The 23,121-nt window shown below is 48.5% G+C and overlaps 2 protein-coding genes across 3 annotated transcripts in view; one reads left to right on the forward strand and one right to left on the reverse strand.

Annotated features, from left to right (window-relative positions):
* Window positions 1–22,205, reverse strand: CRYBA4 (crystallin beta A4). Of its 2 annotated transcripts, none has more exons than XM_055254070.2 (6): window positions 8,488–8,518; window positions 7,845–7,895; window positions 7,124–7,242; window positions 4,911–5,052; window positions 2,231–2,373; window positions 1–330 (listed from the first exon to the last, which is right to left on the reverse strand). In XM_055254070.2, the coding sequence occupies exons 1-6, from the start codon at window positions 8,506–8,508 to the stop codon at window positions 183–185; spliced, it is 624 nt and encodes a 207-aa protein (XP_055110045.2). In that variant the 5' UTR covers window positions 8,509–8,518; the 3' UTR covers window positions 1–182. The 2 variants fall into 2 exon arrangements, with proteins under 2 accessions (XP_055110045.2, XP_055110046.2); XM_055254071.2 differs by lacking the exon at window positions 8,488–8,518 and adding an exon at window positions 22,126–22,205 and having other exon boundaries at window positions 11–330.
* CRYBB1 (crystallin beta B1) overlaps window positions 12,428–23,121 on the forward strand; it is an 18,421-nt gene continuing 7,727 nt past the window's right edge. Inside the window, exons 1-4 of the mRNA XM_055254069.2 lie at window positions 12,428–12,527; window positions 14,143–14,341; window positions 18,322–18,440; window positions 22,167–22,299. Coding sequence (XP_055110044.1) covers window positions 14,162–14,341; window positions 18,322–18,440; window positions 22,167–22,299 — 432 coding nt within the window. The 5' untranslated portion in view covers window positions 12,428–12,527; window positions 14,143–14,161. The remainder of the gene's footprint in view (window positions 12,528–14,142; window positions 14,342–18,321; window positions 18,441–22,166; window positions 22,300–23,121) is intronic.

Genomic DNA, 23,121 nt, shown 5'->3' on the forward strand with positions numbered 1-23,121 from the left:
TACTGGACTTTCTCTTTTTTATTCGTCTGAGTTTTTTGTGCTGACTGTGCATGGACCAGTTCACATGGGTGCTGGGTTCACACGGGTTACAGGGGGAGGCGGAAGGAGAGAACACGCCACAGCCTCCAGAGCACCTCCATTGCAGACAAGCATGCATGCGCTCCTCCGTGTCGCGCCCCTGTTCACTGCTGGATCCTGCGGATGCTCTGCACCTGGAAGGTCGGGGCATGAGAGCCCCATTCCCGGAAATGCTTGTAGTCACCGGAATGGTGATCGCATTCCAGCACATACTGAAATCCTCGGTAGCCCGGAAACTGGGAGCAAACCCAACTGGAAAAGAGAAAAGGCAGACAGTTATTCTACAGAGACACCAGCATGGTGATCAACACAGGGGCAAAGGGATCTATGCACATGCACACAATTCCAGCCATCCTGGCCTTTCTTCAGTGCTCACAATATGCCATGCTGTCTCCCCTACCACAGGGCCTTTGATCATGCCATTCCCTTTGCCAGAAGCACCATCCCAGCCTTTCTTTTCCTAGACAAGTTGTATTTGTCCTTCATGGCTCAGCTTAATTATGAGGGCAATCTGACTCGTTCCAAATCAGCCCACAGTCCCTTATACCTTTGTAGCACTCATGTAATTCGATATTTTTCAAATTATTTGTAAAATATCAGCCTCCCCTGCCAGCAGGTAAGCTCCTGAGTGTAGGAACGTGTATGTTTTGTTCATCGTTATCACCACCTGCATAAATATATAAAAGTCTAGCACAGAAGAAGGGATCCCTAAATATTTGCTGAATAAATGAACAAGTGAAGGAATGGGAAGTCTTGTTCTTTCCCCTTTCCCCCTCCTTCCTTATCCAGAGGCACTTCCAAGAAAAAAAGCTATCATTTCAATTCATTGATTTCTTTTTTTTTTTTTTTCTGAGACAGAGTCTCGCTCTGTTGCCCAGACTGGAGTGCAGTGGCATGACCTCGGCTCACTGCAACCTCTGCCTCCTGGGTTCAAGTAATTCTGCCTCATCCGAGTGGCTGGGACTAGAGGCATAGCCACGACACCCGGCTAATTTTTTGTATTTTTAGTAGAAACGGGGTTTCACCATGTTGGCCAGGCTGGTCTCGAACTCCTGACCTCGGGTGATCTGCCCACCTCGGCCTCCCAAAGTGCTGGGATTACAGGAGTGAGCCACCGCGTCTGGCCCAATTCATTGATTTCTACTCTGTTCAGGACAAGGATTGTTGTCTGGTTTTCCAAGCCTCCGTTTCCCTTTCTGTAAAACAGGAAGTGGACTCAAGAATCACAAGGGGTCCCTCTTACTCTAAAACAACATGATTCTTTGGTGGTTCCTGAGAAAACTAAAGCCAAAAAAAGAAAAAAAAAAGATGAAAAACCCTACCTCCTATCTTTGCCCCCTGCCTACCAGGAGTCAAGGGGCACCTCAGAAAGTGTCTCTGATGTCCTCCCTAAATAAGAATCTCACAACTTAGCCTTCACCTGCCGCCTCCTGGGTGGAAAGGAAAGGGCCAGTCAGTGTTGAGTTTGAAGCTGGATTGTCACCTACCTGCTGATGGACTTTGAGAAGGTTGCTGGAGCCACACCTGTTTTTTATGGCTGGGGGCATTCATTCTCCCCTCTTCTAGCCAAAGAGCCTGTTGCCTCTCACTCTCAGCCAAGGTGAGAAAACGAAGCTGAATCTAGCAATGACCACATGACCAAACCTAGCCAATCAGAACACCCCATTCCTGTGGGCATGGTGATTGGTTCAGAGTTGAGCACAGGACCCAGCTGGACCAATGAGCACCTTTCTTGGAACCTTTAATAGAATCACTGAGCCTGGACACTGTCTTTCCCTAGGGCTGGATGTAAAGATGAAGCTGCCACCTTTGCCTTCACACAGGAAGAGCTTGTCTAAGAATATAGTAACACAGAGGCAGGCAGGGCAACAGGTTGGGGGTTGTGGGGGGAGAGAGATACCTGCTGTAGCACCTGGATCCAGCTGTGCTTGAAGCTAATTACAGGGGCCGATAAATATCTTTTGGGCTTCAACCAGTTTGATCTGGGTTTCAGTCCCTCAAATTCTGCCTGATACCTCTCTGTGCCTCAGCGTTCTCCTCTGGAATGTGGGCATCAGAGCACAAAAGTCCCCAGCACACAGTTTCCACAGGAGGTACCCCTACCCCTCCCAGTATCGCCTCCCCTGCCAGGTAGAGCCTTGAATACACTTACGCCCCAGAGTGGACGTGGAAGGACCCTACTTCATTGCCTTCCCATCCCATGGCCTGGAGGGAAGGATAGTCATCGCTCAGCTCTCCTTTCTTGCCCAGGAAGTTCTCTTGCTCGAAGATTGTCAGCCTCGAGTCACGGTAGTTCTACAGGAACAGGGAACACAGTCAGACCACCAGGCTCCCAGCTGGAAACCCAGGAGCCTCTCCTGGCCTCCACACTCCCTGCCTTTGTCTCCCAAATCAGCCTTCCTTGCAAACATTTTGGAAGGGCAATAAGGCAACAGGTACCAGAAACCTTACCATTTGCCCTTCCAGAAATTTCCACAAAGAAAATAATCATGGAATAAATAGGCTGCAAGAATGTTCATCATAACAGTTTTTTCAAAAACAAACAAAAAAAGGAGTCAATCTTTATGTCCAAAATTGGGGATCCAGTGGGTAAGCTGAGGTATTACCCTGTGGTTAAGAAAAAGGGTGTAGTGGCCGGGCGCGGTGGCTCATGCCTATAATCCCAGCATTTTGGGAGGCCAAGGAGGGTGGATCACCTGAGGTCAGGAGTTCAAGACCAGCCCGACGAACATGGTGAAACCCTGTCTCTACTAAATACAAAAAATTAGCCAAGCATGGTGGCACATGCCTGTAATCTCAGCTACTTGGGAGACTGAGGCAGGAGAATCCCTTGAACCTGGGAGGCAGAGGTTGCAGTGAGCCGAGATTGTGTCATTGCACTCCAGCCTGGACAATAAAAGTGAAAACTCCATCAAAAGAAAGAAAAAGAAAAGAAAGAGAGAGAGAGAGAGAAAGGAAAGAAAGAAAGAAAGAAAGAAAGAAAGAAAGAAAGAAAGAAAGAAAGAAAGAAAGAAAGAAAAAGAAAGAAAGAAGAAAGAAAGAAGAAAGGAAGAAAGGAAGAAAGAAGAAAGAAAGAAAGAAAGAAAGAAGGAAGGAAAGAAAGAGAGAGAGAGAAGGGGAAAGAAAGAGAGAAAGAAAAGAAAGAAAGGAGGGAGGGAGGGAGGGGAAGGGAAAAGAAAAGAAAAGAAAAAAGAAGGAAAGAAAGGGGGTGTAGAGATACAATCTCAAATCCTTCCTACCAGGAGGCAGCTGCCACTTACCAACTGACTGTGTTAGATAGGATTTCTGAGCCTCTGTTCCTGTATCTATAAAATGAAACTAACCATACCCATTTTTCAGGGTTCTTTTGAGGACTAAATGAAATCAGGAGTTGGAAACTGCTGGGAATGAGGGATTCTATCTGTTGCAGCCCACCACGGGTCTCCATATTAGCACAATATCTAGACTGTTTGCAGAATAAATGAACAAATGGGCATTCACAAAACCAAATACTATGGAGCTATGAAAAATGATGGAAGTGAGATTTAATCACCTGGACTGATGATTGTGACACATTTGCTCAGTGAGAAAAACTAGTTTTCAAGCCTTAGATTCATTATGATTCCATTTTTATGACAAAATTATGTGTACAATATAGATAAGATATATAGATTATATAGATATAGATGTAGATGTTGATTTGGATGTGTATATACATAGAGACACAAATGTATAGGTTGAACATCCCTAACCTAAAAATCCAAAATCCAAAATGCTCCAAAATCTAAAACTTTTTGAGTGACGACATGACACTCAAAGAATGCTCACTGGAGTATTTCGGATTTTGGATTTTTGGATTCAGCCTGCTCAACTGTAAGTATTACAAATATTGCAAAATCTGGGGAAAATATTCAAAATCCAAAACACTTCTGGTCCCAAGCATTTGAGAGAAGGGATACTCAACCCTGACCATAGCAGAATTTTCCTTCAGAATTTTGGATGGTAAATATGGTGACTTATGTCATTTTAAATCAATAAGAGTTGAAAAATAAAATACACTTTTTTTCTTTTTTTGAGACAGAGTCTTGCTCTGGTGCCCAGGCTGGAATGCAGTGGCGCGATCTCGGCTCACTGCAACCTCTGTCTCCCGGGTTCAGGTGATTCTCCTGCCTCAGCCTCCTGAGTAGCTGGGACCACAGGCATTTGCCACCACACTCAACTAATTTTTTTGTATTTTTAATAGAGACAGGGTTTTGCCATGTTGGCCAAGCTGATCTTGAACTCCTGGCCTCAAGTGACCCACCTGCCTTGGCCTCCCAAAGTGCTGGGATTACAGGTGTGAGCCACCATGCCCAGCTTAAAATACACCTTTCTGAGCCTCAATTTTTTCACTGGTGAGATGGGAATAATAATGCCCACCTCCACCCACACTCCAAAAACAGCAGTAAACTGTAAGATCAGAAGCACTGATACTGAATTAGGAGCAAGAAATGAAAACTTTCCTCCCCACTTGGCCCTACCATCCCTGGTACCCAGATTCTCTCAGGGTCCCTGAATCACAAAAAAAGGGGCACAAAACTGGCAGGGGCTCCTATCACAACCAGGGTTGCTGTGAGCAGAGAGTTTAAGGCAGGCTCTGGCCAGATGTTATACGTTCTTCTTCCCAATAACATTGGTACTATTGCCCCATTTCAAGATGAAGAAACCCAGGCTTGGAGAGAAAAGAGACTGAACAGCCCTTGTCACACAGCTTGAAGTGGTGACATGAGAATTTCAACTCTGGGACATTTGATTCCCAAGTGCCTATGTGAGGGGCTTGGGCCTCCCCAGGACACAGCAGTGGTAGAACTCACAGCACAGGCCACAGGCCGGAAGGAGGTGAGCCTCTCGGCGGGGTAGGCAGTATTGCCGCCCCAGGCATCCCAGCTTGGATATTCGCCCCGTTCCAGAATGTACTGCTGCCCTTGGAAGCCAGCGTGCTCGAAGCCCACCCACCTGCAGACAGAGGGTAGAGCATGCAGGAGGTAAGCATCCCCCTCACCCTGCCATTCTAGACCAGCAAATGGGTCTAAGACGAACGGTCACAATCACAACCATTCAGGGGTGATTGTGCCCCCAGGAAACACTTGACGATGCCTGGAGACATTTTTGGTTGTCACGACTAGGGGAGGGACTGCGAAGGCCATCTATCAGGTAGAGGCCAGGGATGCTGCTAAACATCCCATAATGCACAGGCCAGCCTCCCCTGCAGAGGATGATCCAGCCTGAAACATCAGTAGCGCTGGAGTTGAGGAACCCAGCTCTAGACCTGACTTGCTGTGTGTCTCATAGGTAGGGAAACTGTTTCACACAGGTGCCCTGACAACCTTGCTCCTCTGTCCATGTCCACAGAGGCCACGGAGGTGAGGCTGATCACAGACTGACCTCACCTTGGTGGAATTCCCTGTGATCCTGCCAGGGTGTGGGAGACGGGCAATCTTGCGGGGAGCTACTGCAAGGCCATCTCTCGTTTTCCTCCCTCTCTTGTGGGATGCTGCCATGAGGCAGCCCCTCATCTGCCTCTCTGGCCACTCTGAGATGTGGGGCTTTCCACCTCGCTGCCCCACAGGCGACAGCAGCAAGCTATCGTTGAAGCATGGAAGTAGCTCTTCAGCCACGGGGTTCCCACCATTCCTGCTGCCTGTCATTCAGTCGCCTTTGTTTTGGTGTCATCTCACAGGAAAAGGGACATAGGAGGCTGACACCATGTGCACTTTGCCTTTACTGTCTGTATAAGTAATAAACTGTCTGAATCTATCCGAGCTCATTGTCTGCTTACTGGCTGAGTCTGTCAGCCTGCTGGACATATCCCTAGAAAGCCTCTGTTCCCATCTGACCCCCATTCCCCACCTGCACAAATCAGAAGCTAAAAGGGTATTTACTAAAGCATGAGATGTGCAAAAATCACCCAAGATGACCTCAGGTGGCACTCACAGGCATAGCATTAAGTGACTCCAAATCTCCTATCTACTTTCTAAACTTCTACAACCTTCTATCCAATATAGTAGCTACTGGCCACATCTCCTTTCTACTTTCCAACTTTCTAGAACCTTCTATCCAATATGGTAGCTACTGGCCACATCTCCTTTCGATCTATTTTCCAACCTTCTAGAACTTTTATCCATATGGTAGCTACTGGCCATATCTCCTTTCTATTTACTTTCCAGCCTTCTAGAAACTTCTACACAATATGGTAGTTACTGGCCACATCTTTCTAACTACTTTCCAACCTTCTAGAGCCTTCTATCCAATATGGTAGCTACTGGCCACATCTCCTTTCTACCTGCTTTCCAACCTTCTAGAACCTTCTATCTAATATGGTAGCTACTGGTCACATGTAGCTAATTAAATTTAAACTTAAATAAATAAAGATTAAACAAGATTCAGTTCTCTAGTCATGCTGACTAACTTTCAAATCCTCAATGGTCACATCTGGCCAGTGGCTCTGAAATGGACAGTGCAGATGTAGAACATCTCCATCATTGCAGACAGGTCCACTGAATGGCACTGGTCTAGAAAGTCTTGGTGTGTTAGTGTGTCCTTAACACCTCTCTATGTCTCACTAATCTCTCTCTCTCACTCTCTTTTTTGTTTTTCCATTTTTTTTTTAACAAAAAAATGATTGGGCCACATGCTTAGCAACAAGACTATTTAGCTAAAAATTAATAGCATTAAAACATTTTGTTTATTTTTACAGTTACCTTCTACTTTTGGTGAGTGATGTTGGCTTTCAATTTATGGCTAGGAGGGACATTTTTAGATCCAACACTGGATTCTAAGGATCTTCTCCTGCAGAGCTGCCTCATCCAGTGAGCAGGGTCTGTGTAAATGGCACCCTCCTACTGTTGGGCAGTGTGTAACCTGCATAACCTTACATGGCAGTGCTGCACACTCCTCAGCACTTCAGGAGGGCGCAACAGTAAGAGCCTAGGAAGAGAGGACCTAGAATATCTAAAAGTCCTAGCACCCGTCTCTAGGTCCCTTCCTGTCCACCCTCTACCTCAACTCAGTATCCCCCTAGACTCACGCTCCACTCAGCACTTTCAAAGATCGCACAGTCTCGAAGCCAAGCTCCAGCACGCTGGGGCACTCAGCTGTGAACTCCTGCCGCCGGCCCTGGAAGCCGTCCTCATCCCACACCACCATCTGTGCCAGGAAAAAAAAAAAAAAGGTGGAGATCCGCATCAGAGTCCCGTGGAGGGTGAGAGGTTGGGGGCTCACCCCAGGATCTGGCAGGTAAAGCAGGGATTGCAAACTCAGATTCCTCCAGGAACCAGGAAGGCAAGGGCAGTGAGGAGTGTGAGATACTAGACAGCACAGGTGCCAGGTAAATGGGTGGCCTCTTCCCAGTGCCATCAATGGTTGCCAAGTGAGAATGCAGGCCAGACCTTCCAATTTCTCAAGACAATCACTAGATCTGGACTTTTATGTGGTTCTTCCAGGCTTTTAAAGGCTGATGACAAATCCAAAAGCTTTATAAAACAAACAAACACACACAGAGATGGTCAAAGAAATCATGCCCAAAGACTGCAACCTCTGCCAATGAGTGTAACAGGTCAACTTTGGGAACCAGAAGACCCAAGTTCACATTCATCCTCCCTGTATGTGACATACAAGTCCCTTCTTGACGCTGAGTCTTGATTGCACCTCTGTGAAATAGGCATTTATAATGTCCCCCTCCTAGGATTCATGGGGACCTGAACCCTCCCCATACCCCCTGAACACCCCCTCCCCATTCCTCTTCCTACCTTCCAGGGTCCCGCTGACTTTGTGCATTGCAGGGTCATCGTGGCCCCTTCCTACAGAAGAGAAGAACATCATAATCTTCCACCCTGACCCTCCGCTCTCCTCTTTATGGAGATGGCTGGCTTGGACCTGGTCAGGATCCACATGGGGAGTCCAGGAGAGACTGGGCTAGGGACAACGTGTGGCTTTGGCCTGTCCCTCCTTTCCATCTGTCACCAATGCCATCTTCCATCCTATCACCATCTCAAAACTCACCCTTGCTGGGTCTCATTGACTCTGAGCCCCACTCTGTATTCTCTTATCTGCTTGTTATGGGAAAATTTCTGTGGCTGCCGGTGGGTGGGTGCATCACCCCAGCGATTGCTAAAATGCTCAGCGTAAGAGAGCCCTTCCAAAGACAGCACCTAGCTCAAAGAGGTAGCTCTAATGGCGGAAATTTAGGCAATAGGGCTACAGGAATAATTTTGTTTTTAAATGAAGGAAGCAGGTGCTGGTCTTGATGGTTTGGGCTCATCCTTGGTTAGGATGAGGATGGCATTCAGGATGACACAGTGACATCCCTAGGACTGGGGACCTGGGCTCCTCGCCTCCCAGGATGCTCACTCAGAACTCTGATCCCACCCCTCCTCCAAACCTGGGACTTACCGAGATAGGCCCAGGGAACATGTCAGATCTGAGACCAGCCGAGGTCGGGCTCTTATAGGCAGGGAGGGAAGAGGGGCCCCTGGGAGACAAAGCCCCGACTCAGCAACTGGGCTGCAGAAACAAAAGCCAGCCCTGGCTGAAGAGCCAATGGCAAGCTGTCAGCAGCTCTGGCTTTAGCAGGGAGGGAATGGACCAGATCACCACCCCCAGGGATCAGCCACGAAGAAGGAGAGAGGTGGAATATTGGCCATCATCAGCCCCACAAGGTTCCTGACTAGAGCAGGAGAATGAGCACTAGATGAGGAGTCCAGAAGCATCCTTCCTAGCTATGTGAGCTTCAGCGAGTCACTTCCCCTCAATTTCTGCCTATAAAATGGGGTAGAAACAAACTATATCACAGAGTTGTTGTGAGGTTACGTAACATGCCTGGTACAGAGTAAACATTCAGGAAATGCCTATTCTTTTCCTCCTCTGTTTCCCCTTTCTCTTCCAGTTGAAGCAATCGGGATAGGCTGCCTGTTGGAGGAGGCATTTGAACTAGACTCTGAAAGATGAGGAAGATATGTACAGAGTGAGATGGAAGGAAAGGCACTCTAAGAAAAAGTTCAGAGGTGGGAACTTGGGGCACATGTACAAGAAAGAGCTGGTAGCCCAATTGGCCTGGAGCTCAGGGGACCTGAAGGGAAGTGAGGCAGGAGAAGAGGGCCAGGCCAGGACCTGCCAGGTCCACAAAGCCTGAAGATGAATCCAGATGGCACTGTGGGCAGCAAAAAGGAGCTGTTAGTTGCAAACATGCTTAGCAAACTGTAGCACACTTGCCAAATATCCAGGACTTGTGCAATTTGCTGTACGCCTCTTGTCCCGAAACCCTGCCCTCTGAATTGGCCTATGAGGGACCTCTTACATACAGGTCCCTCATACATACATACTTGTGTGTAAAATGGGTGTAACAAGCATAGGAAAACAGCATGACTGGAAACCAGATCATCTGAGATGAAATCCAGCCCTGCTTCTTACTTAACCATCTGTGTGACCTGGAGGATATCTGAGTCCTGCTCATGACCTGTAAAGTGGTCACACCAGTTTCCTTTTAAGAGGGTGAAATGCAGCTCTACCAAACGCATGACTTTAGTCTGGGCACAATGGCTCACGCCTGTAGTCTCAGCATTTTGGGAGGCCGAGGTGGGTGGATCACCTGAGGTCAGGAGTTCAAGACCAGGCTGGTCAACATGGTGAAACCCCATTTCTACTAAAAACACAAAAGTTAGCCAGCAGTAATGGTGGGTGCCTGTAATCCCAGCAACTAGGGAGGCTGAGGCAGGAGAATTGCTTGAGCCTGGAGGTAGGGGTTTCAGTGAGCCAAGATCTTGCCATTTCTCTCAAGCCTGGGTGACAGAGTAAGACTCCGTCTCAAAAAAAAAAAAAAAAAAAAAAAAATGTAATGCATGACTCTGATGAAGGGTTGGCATGAAAATTAAAGGTTAACAATGCACCCTCTACAGCCAGACTGCCTAGGTTTGCTTTCCACTCTTGCTGGCTGGGTAACTTTTAAGCATGTTACTTACTCACTCTGAGCCTCAGTTTACTTGTGTGTAAAATGGGTGTAACAAGGGAAGTTGGGATTAGCCTAAGAAACAGGGGTGTTGTGAGGAGAAATGTGAATTGCACATGAATAGCAGCTGGAATTGCTCCTGGAAACATAAAAAATATTACGGTATTTGCATCATCTTCATCATCATCATTGCTAATAAGAAAGATGAGTATTATTAATTGTTGATGAAAAAGCAGGGGTGCATAGTTTTTCAGAGCCTGGGTACATGAGTAAAGAAGATGTGAGTTCCAATGTTATTTTACATTTCCATTTTTATGAGAAAGTGGGCTGAGAGAGAGGAAGGAAAGGGAGTTGCTTCAGTTTCCTTATCTGTAATTGGGGTTAATCCCAGAAACTTCATCCTTACACTGAGGAGTACAGGAAAATGCAAAAATAATAATAATAATAATGAAAAGAAAGAAAAAAGAAAAAAAAGAAAAAAAAGAAAAAAAATTGGCTCTGTAAGTGAGCAAAAAAGAGAAAGATATAATGAAGGATACAGTAATAATAATAAATGCTCGGAGTGGAGCCATCAGCACGGTGGGCCAACCCCCTTCTCTGCCCCCACCCTCTGGCAGACAGCCCATTCCTAGGGGTTTAGGGGGGGCACGGAACTGCCCCAGATGACCTGGCTTTGAAGCCCAGACTGGTGGGTGGGCCCCCACCACAGGCATCTTGGCCCCAGTTCCAGTGGCTACCCCATCTTGCTGTTCCTGCCCACACCCCACCCACCTAGTCTTGGCCCAGGATAAAAGGCCAAGGAGAGGCTGGGAAGCGAGGGGGTGCTGGGTGGGTGGAGGGACAGAGGCAAAGCTGGCTCCAGGCCATGGAGAGCTCAAGACAGAGCTGGGCTCCACGGGGAGCCCAGACCCCCGAAGAAGAGGCAGGAGCCTATCCAGACGCTCCCTCAATACAGCCTGCCTGGGACTGGGGAGCCGACTGCAGGTGACCTAGCTGAGCAGCTCCCCAGGCTCCCTCTGACCCCAGCTCTACTGTGAGTTCCCGCCGTGTGACTGTGTTGAAGTCATTTGTTCCACCTGGGCCTCGGTTTCTCCACTTGTGAAATGAGAGGATTGGGCCCTGTGATTTCTGGCATCTGTTCTGCCGTCCTGAGGCTTGATCACCCCACCTTGACCTCTGTCTCTCCGTCTCTCGCTCCTTCACTGTCCATGTCCCCTGTGCCTCTCTGTGTCTCTATCTCCACCCCTCTCTTTGTCTGTTACTTCTATCTGCCTCCTTACTTCTCTCTCCTTGCCTTGATTTCCCTATCTCCCCCGTACCCTACCTTCTGTTCCGCTCCATCGGAACCACCATTGAGTCACCAGTTATTGACTGAGAACCCATGATGTGCCAAGCTCTACCTAGCCAGGCGCAGCTAGGTGCTGGGGCCAGTGGTGAATAAGATGTGGTGGGCATCTGGGGCTTCCCAGGGCAGGAGGCTCTGAGACAGGCAGTCATATTCCTGGCCACCAGCACTGTCCTCCGAGTCAGATAATGTGGCCTGGGTAGAGGCGGGGAACTGGGGTGGTGAGAGGGGTCACTATCGATAGGTCAGGAAAGGATGGGGCCCAATGTGGGTAAAAGAAAAAGACCCAGGTCTCCAATATCCAACCCAGCTGAGCACAGTGCGACTCCCCCATTCCCACCCCAACCTACGAAGAGGAAGTCAGGCCAGGGGGCCTCAGGCCAAGGTCAAGGCTGGACAGCAGGAGAAGGAAGCACACAGGCCCAGAGCTGGCTGGCCTGGGCTGGCTCTGACGTCTCTGTGCCTTCACTTTCCTCTTCTGTGAAATGGGCATAATGAAAGTACCAAATAAGGCAGATTGTCCTGGGGACTGACCGAGATAACACGGGTTCGGCACACAGTAAGCACTCTGTAAAAAAGGCTGTCCATATCAAACCCACATCTGCCTTTACGAAATGCTTCTACGCTCATTGTCACCTTCTTTTCTGTGCAGCATCCAATAGGGACACGTGACCACCTTATAATTGCAGACACAGAGGCCCCCCTAGAGGTAGAGACCTACCAAAAGCCACACAGCGCACAGTGGCTGAGTCAGGATTCAAACTCTGGTCTCCTGCCTCCTAGGGGCTCCCCTTTTCCCCACTCCATGTTGGCAGCCAGCAGGGACCCTTTTGGGGGCCCATCCCTGGCTGGGGTTGTTGAGAAAGGAGTCGGGGTAGGGTTGGAAGGTGAAGCTGCTGTGGCCAGGGTTTCTGCTGTGTGTGCTGGCCTCACAAAGGAAAGTGCTGCTGTCTGCAGTGATCCAGGCGAGGTCAGGGCCCCAGTCCCCCACTCCCTGCCCAGGCCTGCTGAGCCAGCTTCCCCTTTGTGCCACAGACTATAGGGCCTGATGTCTGCCAGACTATAAAATGGGGGGTCGGACTCTAGTCACTCATAGCACCTGCCCGCCTGCCTGTCCTCCAGCAGGAAGTAGCAAGTCCCCAGGTAAGAGGGAACCCACAGCGCAGCTGAGAGCTGAAGGGGAGGGGAAGAGAAAGGGGAGACAGAGAGAGTGAGGCAGAGATAGCAGTGCCGTGAGAGTCAGAGAGCAGGGCCGTGGAGATAAAGATGGAAGTGGAGAGAGGAAGAAAGGCAGGGAGAAGGAGAGGGGAGAGAGCGAGAAAAGACAGAAATAAACAGATGTAAAGATAATTAAAAAGAACAGATACAGAGATAAGCAAAGATATAATGAGGGCGAGATAGTGGGGGAGAAAGGAACAGAGAGGGGGAGAGAGAAACGACAGGAAGATAGGCAGAAAGAGGGAGAGAAGTAAGAAACAGATAGAGAGGCAAAGAGAGGGAGGAGAGGAGGAACAGAGGGAGAGGGTGAATCGGGAAGAGAGAGAAAATGAGAACATCTCCAGGAAGGCATGAGTCCAGCTGCCAGCCCTGGGGGAGTGTTTAAAGCCACAGATGTGGCCCAGATGTCTGGCCTCACCCCTGGTGAACAGGGCACCCCAGAATATGCACAACCTTCCTGGAGGAGGCTGGGGGAGGGATGTGCTTATCCCAACTAGCTCCTCCTTACAGAATGTGTTCGGGAATCAGCTTGACCAGAGGGTCTTAATCTGTGCTAGCAGGGGGTCCTCAAATACCTTAACATTGTCCCCAAGGTTAAAGGGGGCATTATTTTTGTCTGGGGACAAAGTTGAGGTATTCATCAAACATTCAAAGGAGTCCATGACCCTAAAGCAACAAGGAACCACTGGAATTGACTAAAGCCCTCTCCACCCTACTCAGTCCCAGTCCTCATTTTCAGAACCCTCAACACGCAGTAAATACATCCTCTTGGGTCCTCCCATACACCCCAGTCCCCGGCCTGTATTTGCACCCATACACCAACCCCTCAGAGGAAGCGGACTGGGAAAGGAGCTGGGAGCATGCATTCATTTATTCTCTGAAAAAATGTTAATTGGGCATCTCCTATGTGCCAGGTGCAGAGCAAGTGTTAGGGATGGACGGTGAATAAATCAGAATAAGCAAATGGCAGAGCACTTTAAGAGCTCCGTTTCCTTGAGTTGAAATCAGAGCCCTACCACTTAGTAGCTGTTTGGGCCTGAGCTGGGCCCCTTCCTTCTCCAGCCCCCTGCTGCTCAGAGGGGATCATGATAGCAGTTACTCCATGGGATTAGGGTCATTGTCAGATGGGTTAATTAATGTATGTCACAGTGCCTGGCATACCTTAAGTACTCCCAAATGGGACTTCTTGTTATTAGTCTAGGGAGGCAAATTGGAGTTGCACAAGCAAATCAGCGTGATAAGCAGTGTGGAAAATTGCAGGGGGCTAAGGAAGGACCTAGAGGGGTAATGGAGGGTGGAACAGCTGGTGGAGGGAACCGCATGGTCAAAAGCCTGGAGGAAAGATATATGTGGGATGAGCGGCCCCCAGACGAGAAGGTCTTGGCTGGGGAGTAGGGATGAAAGAAAAACTTCCAGGCTTAAACATTTCAGAAGGAGATAGGAAACGAGCTCCAAGGAGGCTGAAAGCACAGGATGTGGGGCTATGAGGGCAGGAGGCAGTTTGGGGGTGTCATCCCTGAAGGCCAAGGTTTCTTTACAGACTTTTGCAGGCGGGAACCATGTCTCAGGCTGCAAAGGCCTCGGCCTCGGCCACAGTGGCGGTGAATCCAGGGCCTGATACCAAGGGGAAGGGGGCCCCACCTGCAGGCACATCCCCTAGTCCCGGCACCACCCTGGCCCCAACAACCGTGCCCATTACCAGCGCCAAGGCGGGGGAACTGCCTCCTGGGAACTACAGGGTAAGGACCTGGGGGTGCAGTGGCTGGGTGCCATGCCTTCTCTCCTTCCTTCCCTCCTCCGCCTTCTCCTCCCTTCCCTCCTCCGCCTTCTTCTTCTCTTCCTCTTTCACCTCTTACTCCTCCATATCTCTTTCTCCTCCTTTTTCTTGGCTTATTTTCTCTCCTTTCTATTTACTCTCCCTTTTCTTCTTCTCCACCTCCCCAGACTCTCATCCTCTGTCTCTATTCTCTTTTTCCCTCACCTTGGCCTCCTCCTCCCTCCTCCTTCTGGGACACAAGTGTGGCCAGCCAATCTGGGAGCCCATAAAATAGCCAGGGGTTCTGACACACTTGGAGAAAGTGGGGCCGGGCGTGGTGGCTCATGCCTGTAATCCCAGCACTTTGGGAGGCCGAGGCAGGTGGATCACCTGAGGTCAGGAGTTTGAGACCAGCCTGGCCAACATGGTGAAACCCTGTCTCTACTAAAAATACAAAAATTAGCCAGTCATAGTGGTGGGTACCTGTAATTCCAGCTACTTGGGAGGCTGAGGCAGGAGAATCACTTGAACCCAGGAGGCGGAGGTTGCAGTGAGCTGAGATCGTGCCACTGCACTCCAGCCTGGGCAACAGAGTGAGACTCCATCAAAAAAAAAAAGAAAAGAAAAGAAAAGAAAGAAAAAGGGGACCTATTGTCGAGTTGTGCAATAACAACAACCAGAACATACCACTTCACAGCTGAAGGGACACCTGGCAATCAGGCTACACCTGCACACGCACATGCTTAGAGTTTATCGAAAGCAAGAAAAAAAAAAAAGAAGAAAAGGAAGTGGGCTGGCTCAGCAGCAGGGAACCAGCTGTCCTTGGAGGCTCACTGGGGCAGCAGGATGGCCTCAGACCCTGAAAATTGCTAGAGGTGGTCTGGGCTCAAAGGGATCCTGTAGAGCAAGGTGTCCAGTCCCCTGGGATTTGGTTTGGTGTGGTTTCAATCTCAGATCACAGAAGTAGGTTGCCATTTTGCAACCCCTAGTTCATGACATGCTCTCATGTGGTCTGTGCGTGGCAGGCTTCTATTTATGTACCTATTTAATCATTAGTTTTATTTAATTTCTAATAATGCAACATGTACCTACAAACCCACCACCCATATAAAAGCCAGGACTTTGTTAAAAACTTTCTACCTAACTCTAAGGTGTCTCCCTTGATTCCATCATTTTCCTCCCCAACTCCAGGAAATACCATCCTATCCTCAACGTGTGTCTGTAATCTGCTTGCTTGCTTTTGTATACAATTTTATGCATTATTCCTTTAAAAATGTATACACACATACACACATATATTTATCTACTTGTTTTATTTATTCATTTATTTTGAGACCGAATTATGAGACAGGGTTTTGCCATATTATCCAGGCTGGTCTCAAACTCCTAGCCTCAGCCTCCCCAAGTGCTGGAATTATAGGTGTGAGCCACTGCAACTGGCCGATTTACTTGTTTTTAACTTATTGAAATACGCAATGTGATTATTCTGGGCTTTTGTTTGTACTTTTCACTTACTATGAGATCCCTAATATCCATCCATATTGTTGTGCATGACTGCGGGCCATTCATTCTGGCTGCTGCCTGATATTTCAGAGCGTGACCATCTCTTTCCACTAAGCACGATTTCAGTGGTTGCTAGCTTTGCTCTCATGAACAGCATGGCTTGGATGTTCTTATCCCTGTCTCCTGGTATCGGGGAACCTGCCCCGATATTCACATAGGTTATTTTCTATTTTTCCTAAGCATTGGCAAGCTTGAGAAATAAAGGGACAGAGTACAAAAGACAGAAATTTTAAAGCCAGGCATCCGGGGGAGACATCACATGTCAGTAGGTTCTGTGATGCCCCACAAGCCGCAAAAACCAGCAAGTTTTTATTAGGGAGTTTCAAAAGGGGAGGGAGGGTGTGAATAGGTGTGGGTCACAGACATCAAGTACTTTACAAGGTAATAGAATATCACAAGGCAAGTGGAGGCAGGGCAAGATCATAGGACCACAGGACCAAGGCAAAATTCAAATTGCTAATGAAGTTTCGGGAACCATTGTCGTTGATAACATCTTATCAGGAGACAGCGTTTTGAAGTCAACCGGTCTGACCAAAATTTATTAGGCAGGAATTTCCTCTTCCTGATAAGCCTGGGAGCGCTATGGGAGACTGGAGTTTATTTCATCTCTGCAGCCTCGACCATAAGAGACGACCATGCCCCCGGGGGGGCCAGTTCAGAGACCTACCCCCAGGTGCGCATTCTCTTTCTCAGGGATGTTCCATGCTGAGAAAAAGAATTCAGCGATATTTCTCCCATTTGCTTTTGAAAGAAGAGAAATATGGCTCTGTTCCGCCCAGCTCACCAGTGGTCAGAGTTTAAGGTTATCTCTCTTATTCCCTGAACAATTGCTGTTATCCTGTTCTTTTTTAAGGTACCCACATTTCATATTGCTCAAACACACATGCTGTACAATTTGTGCAGTTAATGCAATTATCACACAGTCCCGAAGCGACATACATCCTCCTCAGCTGACAGGATTAAGAGATTAAAGTAAAGACAGGCATAGGAAAGCACAAGGGTATTGATTGGGGAAGTGATAAATGTCCATGAAATCTTTACAATTTATGTTTACAGATTGTAGTAAAGACAGGCATAAGAAATTACAAAAGTATTAATTTGGAGAACTAATAAATGTCCATGAAATCTTCACAATCCACGTTCTTCTGCCATGGCTTCAGCCGGTCCCTCCATTTGGGGTCCCTGACTTCCTGCAACGTCCTGGGGCACACATACAGGAGTTTCTCTTGAGCAATCAAGGATAGAGATGGAAGTGCTGGGTCATGGTTATATGAACCTCCTCCTCTTACAGCTGGGGAAACTGAGGCTCAAAGAAGGCAGATAATTATGCCTTGGTCCATGTGAATGGCAACATTGTCCCAACTTAGAATAGCAAGTGGACAAGGAACCAAACATGAGGCTTAGTGAGGAGGGAAGATTAGCTCAAGTTTTCCCCTATGTTGTGGAGGGTTGGATTTGCAAGTGTCTCCTGAGCATCAGCTCTGTGGCAGGTACTGGGGCTGGGGCTGGAGATACAGAAATTGATCAACCTCAGGCCCTGCCCTGGAGGAGCCCTTGGTCTTTGGAGGGGCTGGGTAATGGGAAAGAGGGAGTGCAGAGAGAGAGGGAGACCCCAAAGCAAAATAGCAGTGACAGTGTGGTGGGTTAGTTGTGCTGCTAATGGGGAGAGGATAGTGGGGGATGCTCAACCAAGGCCGATGGAGGAAGGGGCAATCAGGGAAGGCTTCCTGGAGAAGGTGGCACCTGAGCCTAAAACAGAATAATGAGCTGGAATATGAATTAGGGAACTTCAGTTAGGCAGTGGGAGCTCCAAGCTGGATATGTGCGATGGAGAAGGCATTCCAGGCAGGAGGAACAGCACGAAGAAAGGCCTGAAAGGGAAGTTCATAAGTTCCTAATGATGGTGCAGATCTTAGCTTCAGAATTAGGGCATGAAGCCAGGTGCAATGGCTCATGCCTGTAATCCCAACACTTTGGGAAGCCAAGGCAGGCCAATCACTTGAGCGCAGGAATTCGAGACCAGCCTGAGCAACATGGCAAAATCCTGTCTCTACAAAAAATAGCCAGGCATGGTGGTGGGTGCCTGTAATCTCAACTACTCGGAGGCTGAGGTGGGAGGATCGCTTGAGCCTGGGAGGCGGAGGTTGCAGTGAGCCATGATTGCGCCACTGCACTTCAGCTGGGGCGACAGAGTGAGACTCAGAAAAACAAACAAACAAACAAACAAAAAACAAAAAACAGTAAAGATTGGGGGATGGGAGGACAGGATCATTTCACAAACCGTGGCTGATCACACTTTTATGTGACTCCTACACTGCCGGCTTTTATTTATGTAGATACTTAATGAATTTTTGACTCCCCCCTCACTCTGCCCTCGGCATGGGGGCTTCTTTCCTGCAGCTGGTGGTCTTCGAACAGGAAAACTTCCAGGGCCGTCGAGCAGAATTCTCGGGGGAGTGCTTGAACCTGGGAGACCGTGGCTTCGACCGTGTGCGCAGCATCATTGTCTCCTCGGGACCGTGAGTGCTGGGCGGAGGAGGGGCACACTCTCTGCCACAGTAAAATGACCACACAACAGTAGCTGCCATTTCTCCAGCATCTGCTCTGTGCCTGCGGCCATTTGTACTCCTGGCACATACATTATTTCCAATCCTCATATCAAACTGAAGAGGGAGGGATTGTTCTCAATCTCATTTTACAGATGAGGAAACTGAGGCTCGGAGAGGTGATCCAATTAGCATAAGATCACACTGGCAGTAAGCCATGGTTCTGGGCTCTGGAGAAATGCTGCTTCTACTACAGCAAAAACTCTAGCCCATCACCGAGGGCAGAGAGAGGCCAAAGAGTGAAGTGTCCACTCACTGTCCCCTCTCCTGGGCGTCCAGCTGCCTGGGAGTAATGATAAGCATCTGTGGCATACCCACCAGGTGCCAGGCACTGACTCGGGACCGCACCTAGATGACTCACAGTGCTGTAGGAGGGAGAGGCTATTCTTATGCCCACTTGACAGATGGAAAGACTGAGGCTCAGAGGGGGTAAGTCTCTTGCCCAGTGTCACCTATTGGTAAGTGGCACAGCCAGGATTCAACTCAGGTTGATTGAGTTCATTCCTAAAGCTCTTAATCACCATGTTTCACTGCCTGTTCCTCTCTCTGTGGGCATCTCTGGGCCTTAGTGACTCCCATATAAAACAGGGATAGTCATCCTTGGGCAGAGTGGTTGCCCTATGTCCAGCCTGTGTGTGCTGAGGTCAGGGTGGAGGGGCAGCCCCAGGACAAGATCCACATGGCTCGTTTGCTCTTGCCTCCCCACTTTGAAAGCCTGCAAGGGTTCAGTCATCCTGTATTCTGAGCCCATTCTGAGATGAGCTTTGAGGTCAGACAAGCCTGGGTTTGAGTCCTGACTTCCCCTGTTTGCCTTGTTCAGTTTGCAAGCCTCAGTTTCCCCATCTTTGAAATGGGGAGAATGATGGCCCTTACCACTCCTCACAGGATTATGCTGAGGTCTGAGGGAGATCATACAGCATAGGCCTGTTACCTTGTGGGCACCCAAACATGGCAGGTGACTCTGATGGTCACGTACCCACCTCCCTGCCCTGTGAATTTAACCAACTTATCCCGGAGCCTACCCGGGACCGTTTCTACCTCCTGCCCCCACTGCACCCTCAGTGTGGTCAACACAGCCTCAGCTCCACCCTCAGCCCCAAAACCCAGCTGGAAGCAGAAGCTACCGGATGTGGCCAGCATGGGTTTTCAGGCTTTTTTTGGTACCAGTGACTCAAACCTAGAGTATTTCTCCTCAAACAAAGATGCAGCTGGTGTCTGACGTGTGCCTTGGAGCTGTGCCTGATGGGCATGGAAACGGTCCTGTGGTCCGGGGGCCTGGGTCTGTGTGGGTGCTGGCTGGGCCATGGGAAATAGAGAATGAAGCGGGTGAGGTAGGCATGGGGAAAGTGAGGAGGCCTGCCTGCCTGAAACCCAGGAGACTGCAGCCCGACACCTGACACCATCATGTGACCTTAGGCTGGGGACTTAACGCCTGTTAGCCTCAGTTTCCATTCTCTTATAAATTAAAATTCCTGCCCTGCCCTCTCTCCTTGCTTGCAGGTTGAAATGAGCCATGGGAGATAAGAAAAGGCATAGATATAAACATTTAAAATTTAGATCCTCACTGGTCCTGCTCAAGAAGATAGGGGAGATTTTAGGGGGACCTTGGGCATGGTGGCAAGACCACATCAGTGTCTGTTTTTCCAGAAGCCTAGAACTCCAGTTTCCTTCTCCCTTTAATCAGCAACAGTATTAATTTGGAGGCTTACTCTGTGCTGTATCTGTTCCATGCATTCCCTCTTTTAGGCCCTCATAATCTCCCAACAAGGTAGATGCAATAAAGTAGATGTATCATTTCTTCTCTGTTACTAAAGCTTAGCAGGCATAAGTACTGCCCAAATTCACGCAGCAAATGGCAAAGCTTGGATTAGAACTCAGGTCTGTCTGTTTCCAGGGTCTGTCCTCTTAACTCCTACATGAAACCACCTTCCAAGGCTCCCTTGTTATTCACCCATGCATCTATCTACCCATTTATTCATCATCCATGCATTTACCCATGCATCTACCCATTCATCTATTGATCTATCAATACACACGTCCATTCTCCATTTATACACACGTACCCCCTGTGTGTTCTCCATCACCCACCCATCCATCTATAAATCTATCCATCTACCCACCCATCCATCTACCCGTCTACCTATCCATCCATTCAACCATCCCTTCATCCATCCCTTTATCCATGCATCCATTCATCCGTCCGTCTACCCATCCACCTATCCATCTATTCAACCATCCTTTCATCCACCCATCCATTCACCCATTCATCTGTCCATCCAACCACCCATTCATCTGTCCATCCATCCATCTATTCTCCCATTTATTTCTCTTCTACTCCAGACCAGACAGGGCTGAGGCAAATGCAACTCTATTCTGGGAAGACAAACATATCTTTAATTTACACCAGTGTGGTTAACTCATCTCTCAGACAAAGACCTGAGGCTCCTGTGATGCATTCTCTCTCAGCCCACTGTGAGAGCCCATCATCCTTATCTCCTTCCGGGGAAAGCAGGGTCCCAGCAGCCCCCTGGGAGAAGATGCTAGTGTCAGTGTCCCCTCATCCATCTCTTTTTTCCTAAGAACTCTTGAACACACAGGGAGCAAAGGTCAAGGAGTTCCTTAGTCTCAGCTTTCTCATCTGTGGAATGGGGATTGTCTTATCTACCCCACCTGCACTGCCACAATCCCTGGTCCCTCTAACACAAGCTCACTTCTTATCCTTAATCAATCTTCACTGGGAAAGCCCGGAAAATCTTCCATCTAATTTCAAACTTCTAATTAGTCCATGTAAGGAACCTAGCACCTTCATATGTGCTATCATATTATATTATCATAGGTATCTGAGGGTAGATATTACCATCATTCCCTTCCCATTGCCTCATACTAGTTACTGAGTATCTCCCGAATGCCAGGCCAGTGTTTACCCAGCAAGGATGCAAACACCTGTATCAATTTTTCCCTTACCCCTGTACCTTCGAGACTGTCGTTCATTTAATATATTTCATTTAAAATGATCCTGCTAAACACAAATAAACACATTTTAAAAGAACCCTCACACCACTGTTTATAAATGGAAGGCTAGTATTATTTCCTATAAGTAAAAGGTATCCATACAAAAGTAATTGGTATTATTATGTTGCTATTACACCATTGTCTGCTGTAGGTTCTGGGCTAGTGGTCTTTTCTCTCTTTGTTACAAAAAAAAAAAAAAAGGAGAGATTAGTAAGTGTTAAAGGCACATTAACATCAAACAGAGCCTTTCTCCTAGCTGGCATCAAGTTTAAAATGTCTATGTGTTCCTTGGCTCCAAGTCCTGATAGTACTTGAAGCATCTAGAGAAACAGTGTGCTCAGATAATCACACACATTTATCTCACTTAATCCTTCACCAACTCCAAGGAAACAGGCATATGAGTGTAGATGAGAAACAAAGGCTCAGAGAGGTAAAGTCACTTGCCCATAGTCACATAGCCTGTAAGTGTCAGAGCCTAAAATCCAACCCAGACATGTTCAGCCCCCTTTGGACTTTCCTACTGGCCTCAGGGCTGCCTTGCCAGGGGAGAGAGGAAGGCAAGTAGGGAGTGGGGGCTTCTACTAACCATTTGTCTCCTGTCTGCCTCATGGTCCTTCTTGTATCCAGCTGGGTTGCCTTTGAGCAGTCTAACTTGCGTGGGGAGATGTTCATCCTGGAGAAGGGCGAGTACCCTCGCTGGAACACATGGTCAAGCAGCTACCGCAGTGATCGGCTCATGTCCTTCCGGCCCGTCAAAATGGTGAGTGGCTCTCCAGCCGGGGCTGGAGAATCAGCCAGGCGGGGCGGGGCAGGTGTAAGTCTGAGATCTGACAAGGGCAAGAAGGAGATGATGGTGGGTACGGAGGCGTGGCAGCCTCTGAGTTGTCAAAACACTGTGGATTCTTGAGTTCATCAATTCATCAGCGTCCTTAACACACTCACTACATACCCATGTAGGAACCCTGGGCAAATGATAAACACAAAAGCTTCCAAGTTAGAGCTAAAAACTTCAGCATCTTCCTTGATTCTCTTGATATCCCTGGCTGCACATTTAGACCTTACTGGGAGCTTTTTTTTTTTTTCCAAAGATGGGGTTTTGCTGTGTCCCCCAGGCTGGAGTACAGCAGTGTGATCATAGCTCACTGCAGCCTTGGACTCCTGGCCTCAAGTGATCCTCCCGCCTGGGCCTCCTAAAGTGCTAGGATTACAGCTGTGAGCCACCATGCCAGGCCTGGGGAAGCTTTTCAAATTTCAGTGCCCATTCAAAACACCAAACATGCTGGTTGCAGATCGTGCAATGGCTAGGAAGAGGGATACTGTAGCAGGGCATGGTGGCTCACGCCTGTAATCGCAGCACTTTGGGAGGCTGAGGTGGGCGGTTACGCAAGGTCAGGAGTTCAAGACCAGCCTGACCAACATGGCAAAACCCTGTCTTTACTAAAAATACAAAAATTAGCCAGGCATGGTGGCGCATGCCTGTAATCCCAGCTACTAGGGAGGCTAAGGCAGGAGAATTGCTTGAACCTGGGAGCCAGAGGTTTCAGTGAGCCGAGATCGCGCCATTGCACTCCAGCCGGGGTGA

The sequence above is a fragment of the Symphalangus syndactylus genome, chromosome 18 (genome assembly GCF_028878055.3).
Source record: "Symphalangus syndactylus isolate Jambi chromosome 18, NHGRI_mSymSyn1-v2.1_pri, whole genome shotgun sequence".
NCBI lineage: Eukaryota > Metazoa > Chordata > Mammalia > Primates > Hylobatidae > Symphalangus > Symphalangus syndactylus.

Bases quoted from the DNA above. Each gene is read 5' to 3' on its own strand.
- CRYBA4 (XM_055254070.2), bottom strand. From the start codon at position 8,508: ATGTTCCCTGGGCCTATCTCG. The intron at 7,243-7,844 runs GTAGGAAGAGGA...TTCCTGGCACAG, and splicing joins AGTCAGCGGGACCCTGGAAG to ATGGTGGTGTGGGATGAGGA. The intron at 2,374-4,910 runs GTGAGTTCTACC...CTGTTCCTGTAG, and splicing joins TCCGGCCTGTGGCCTGTGCT to AACTACCGTGACTCGAGGCT.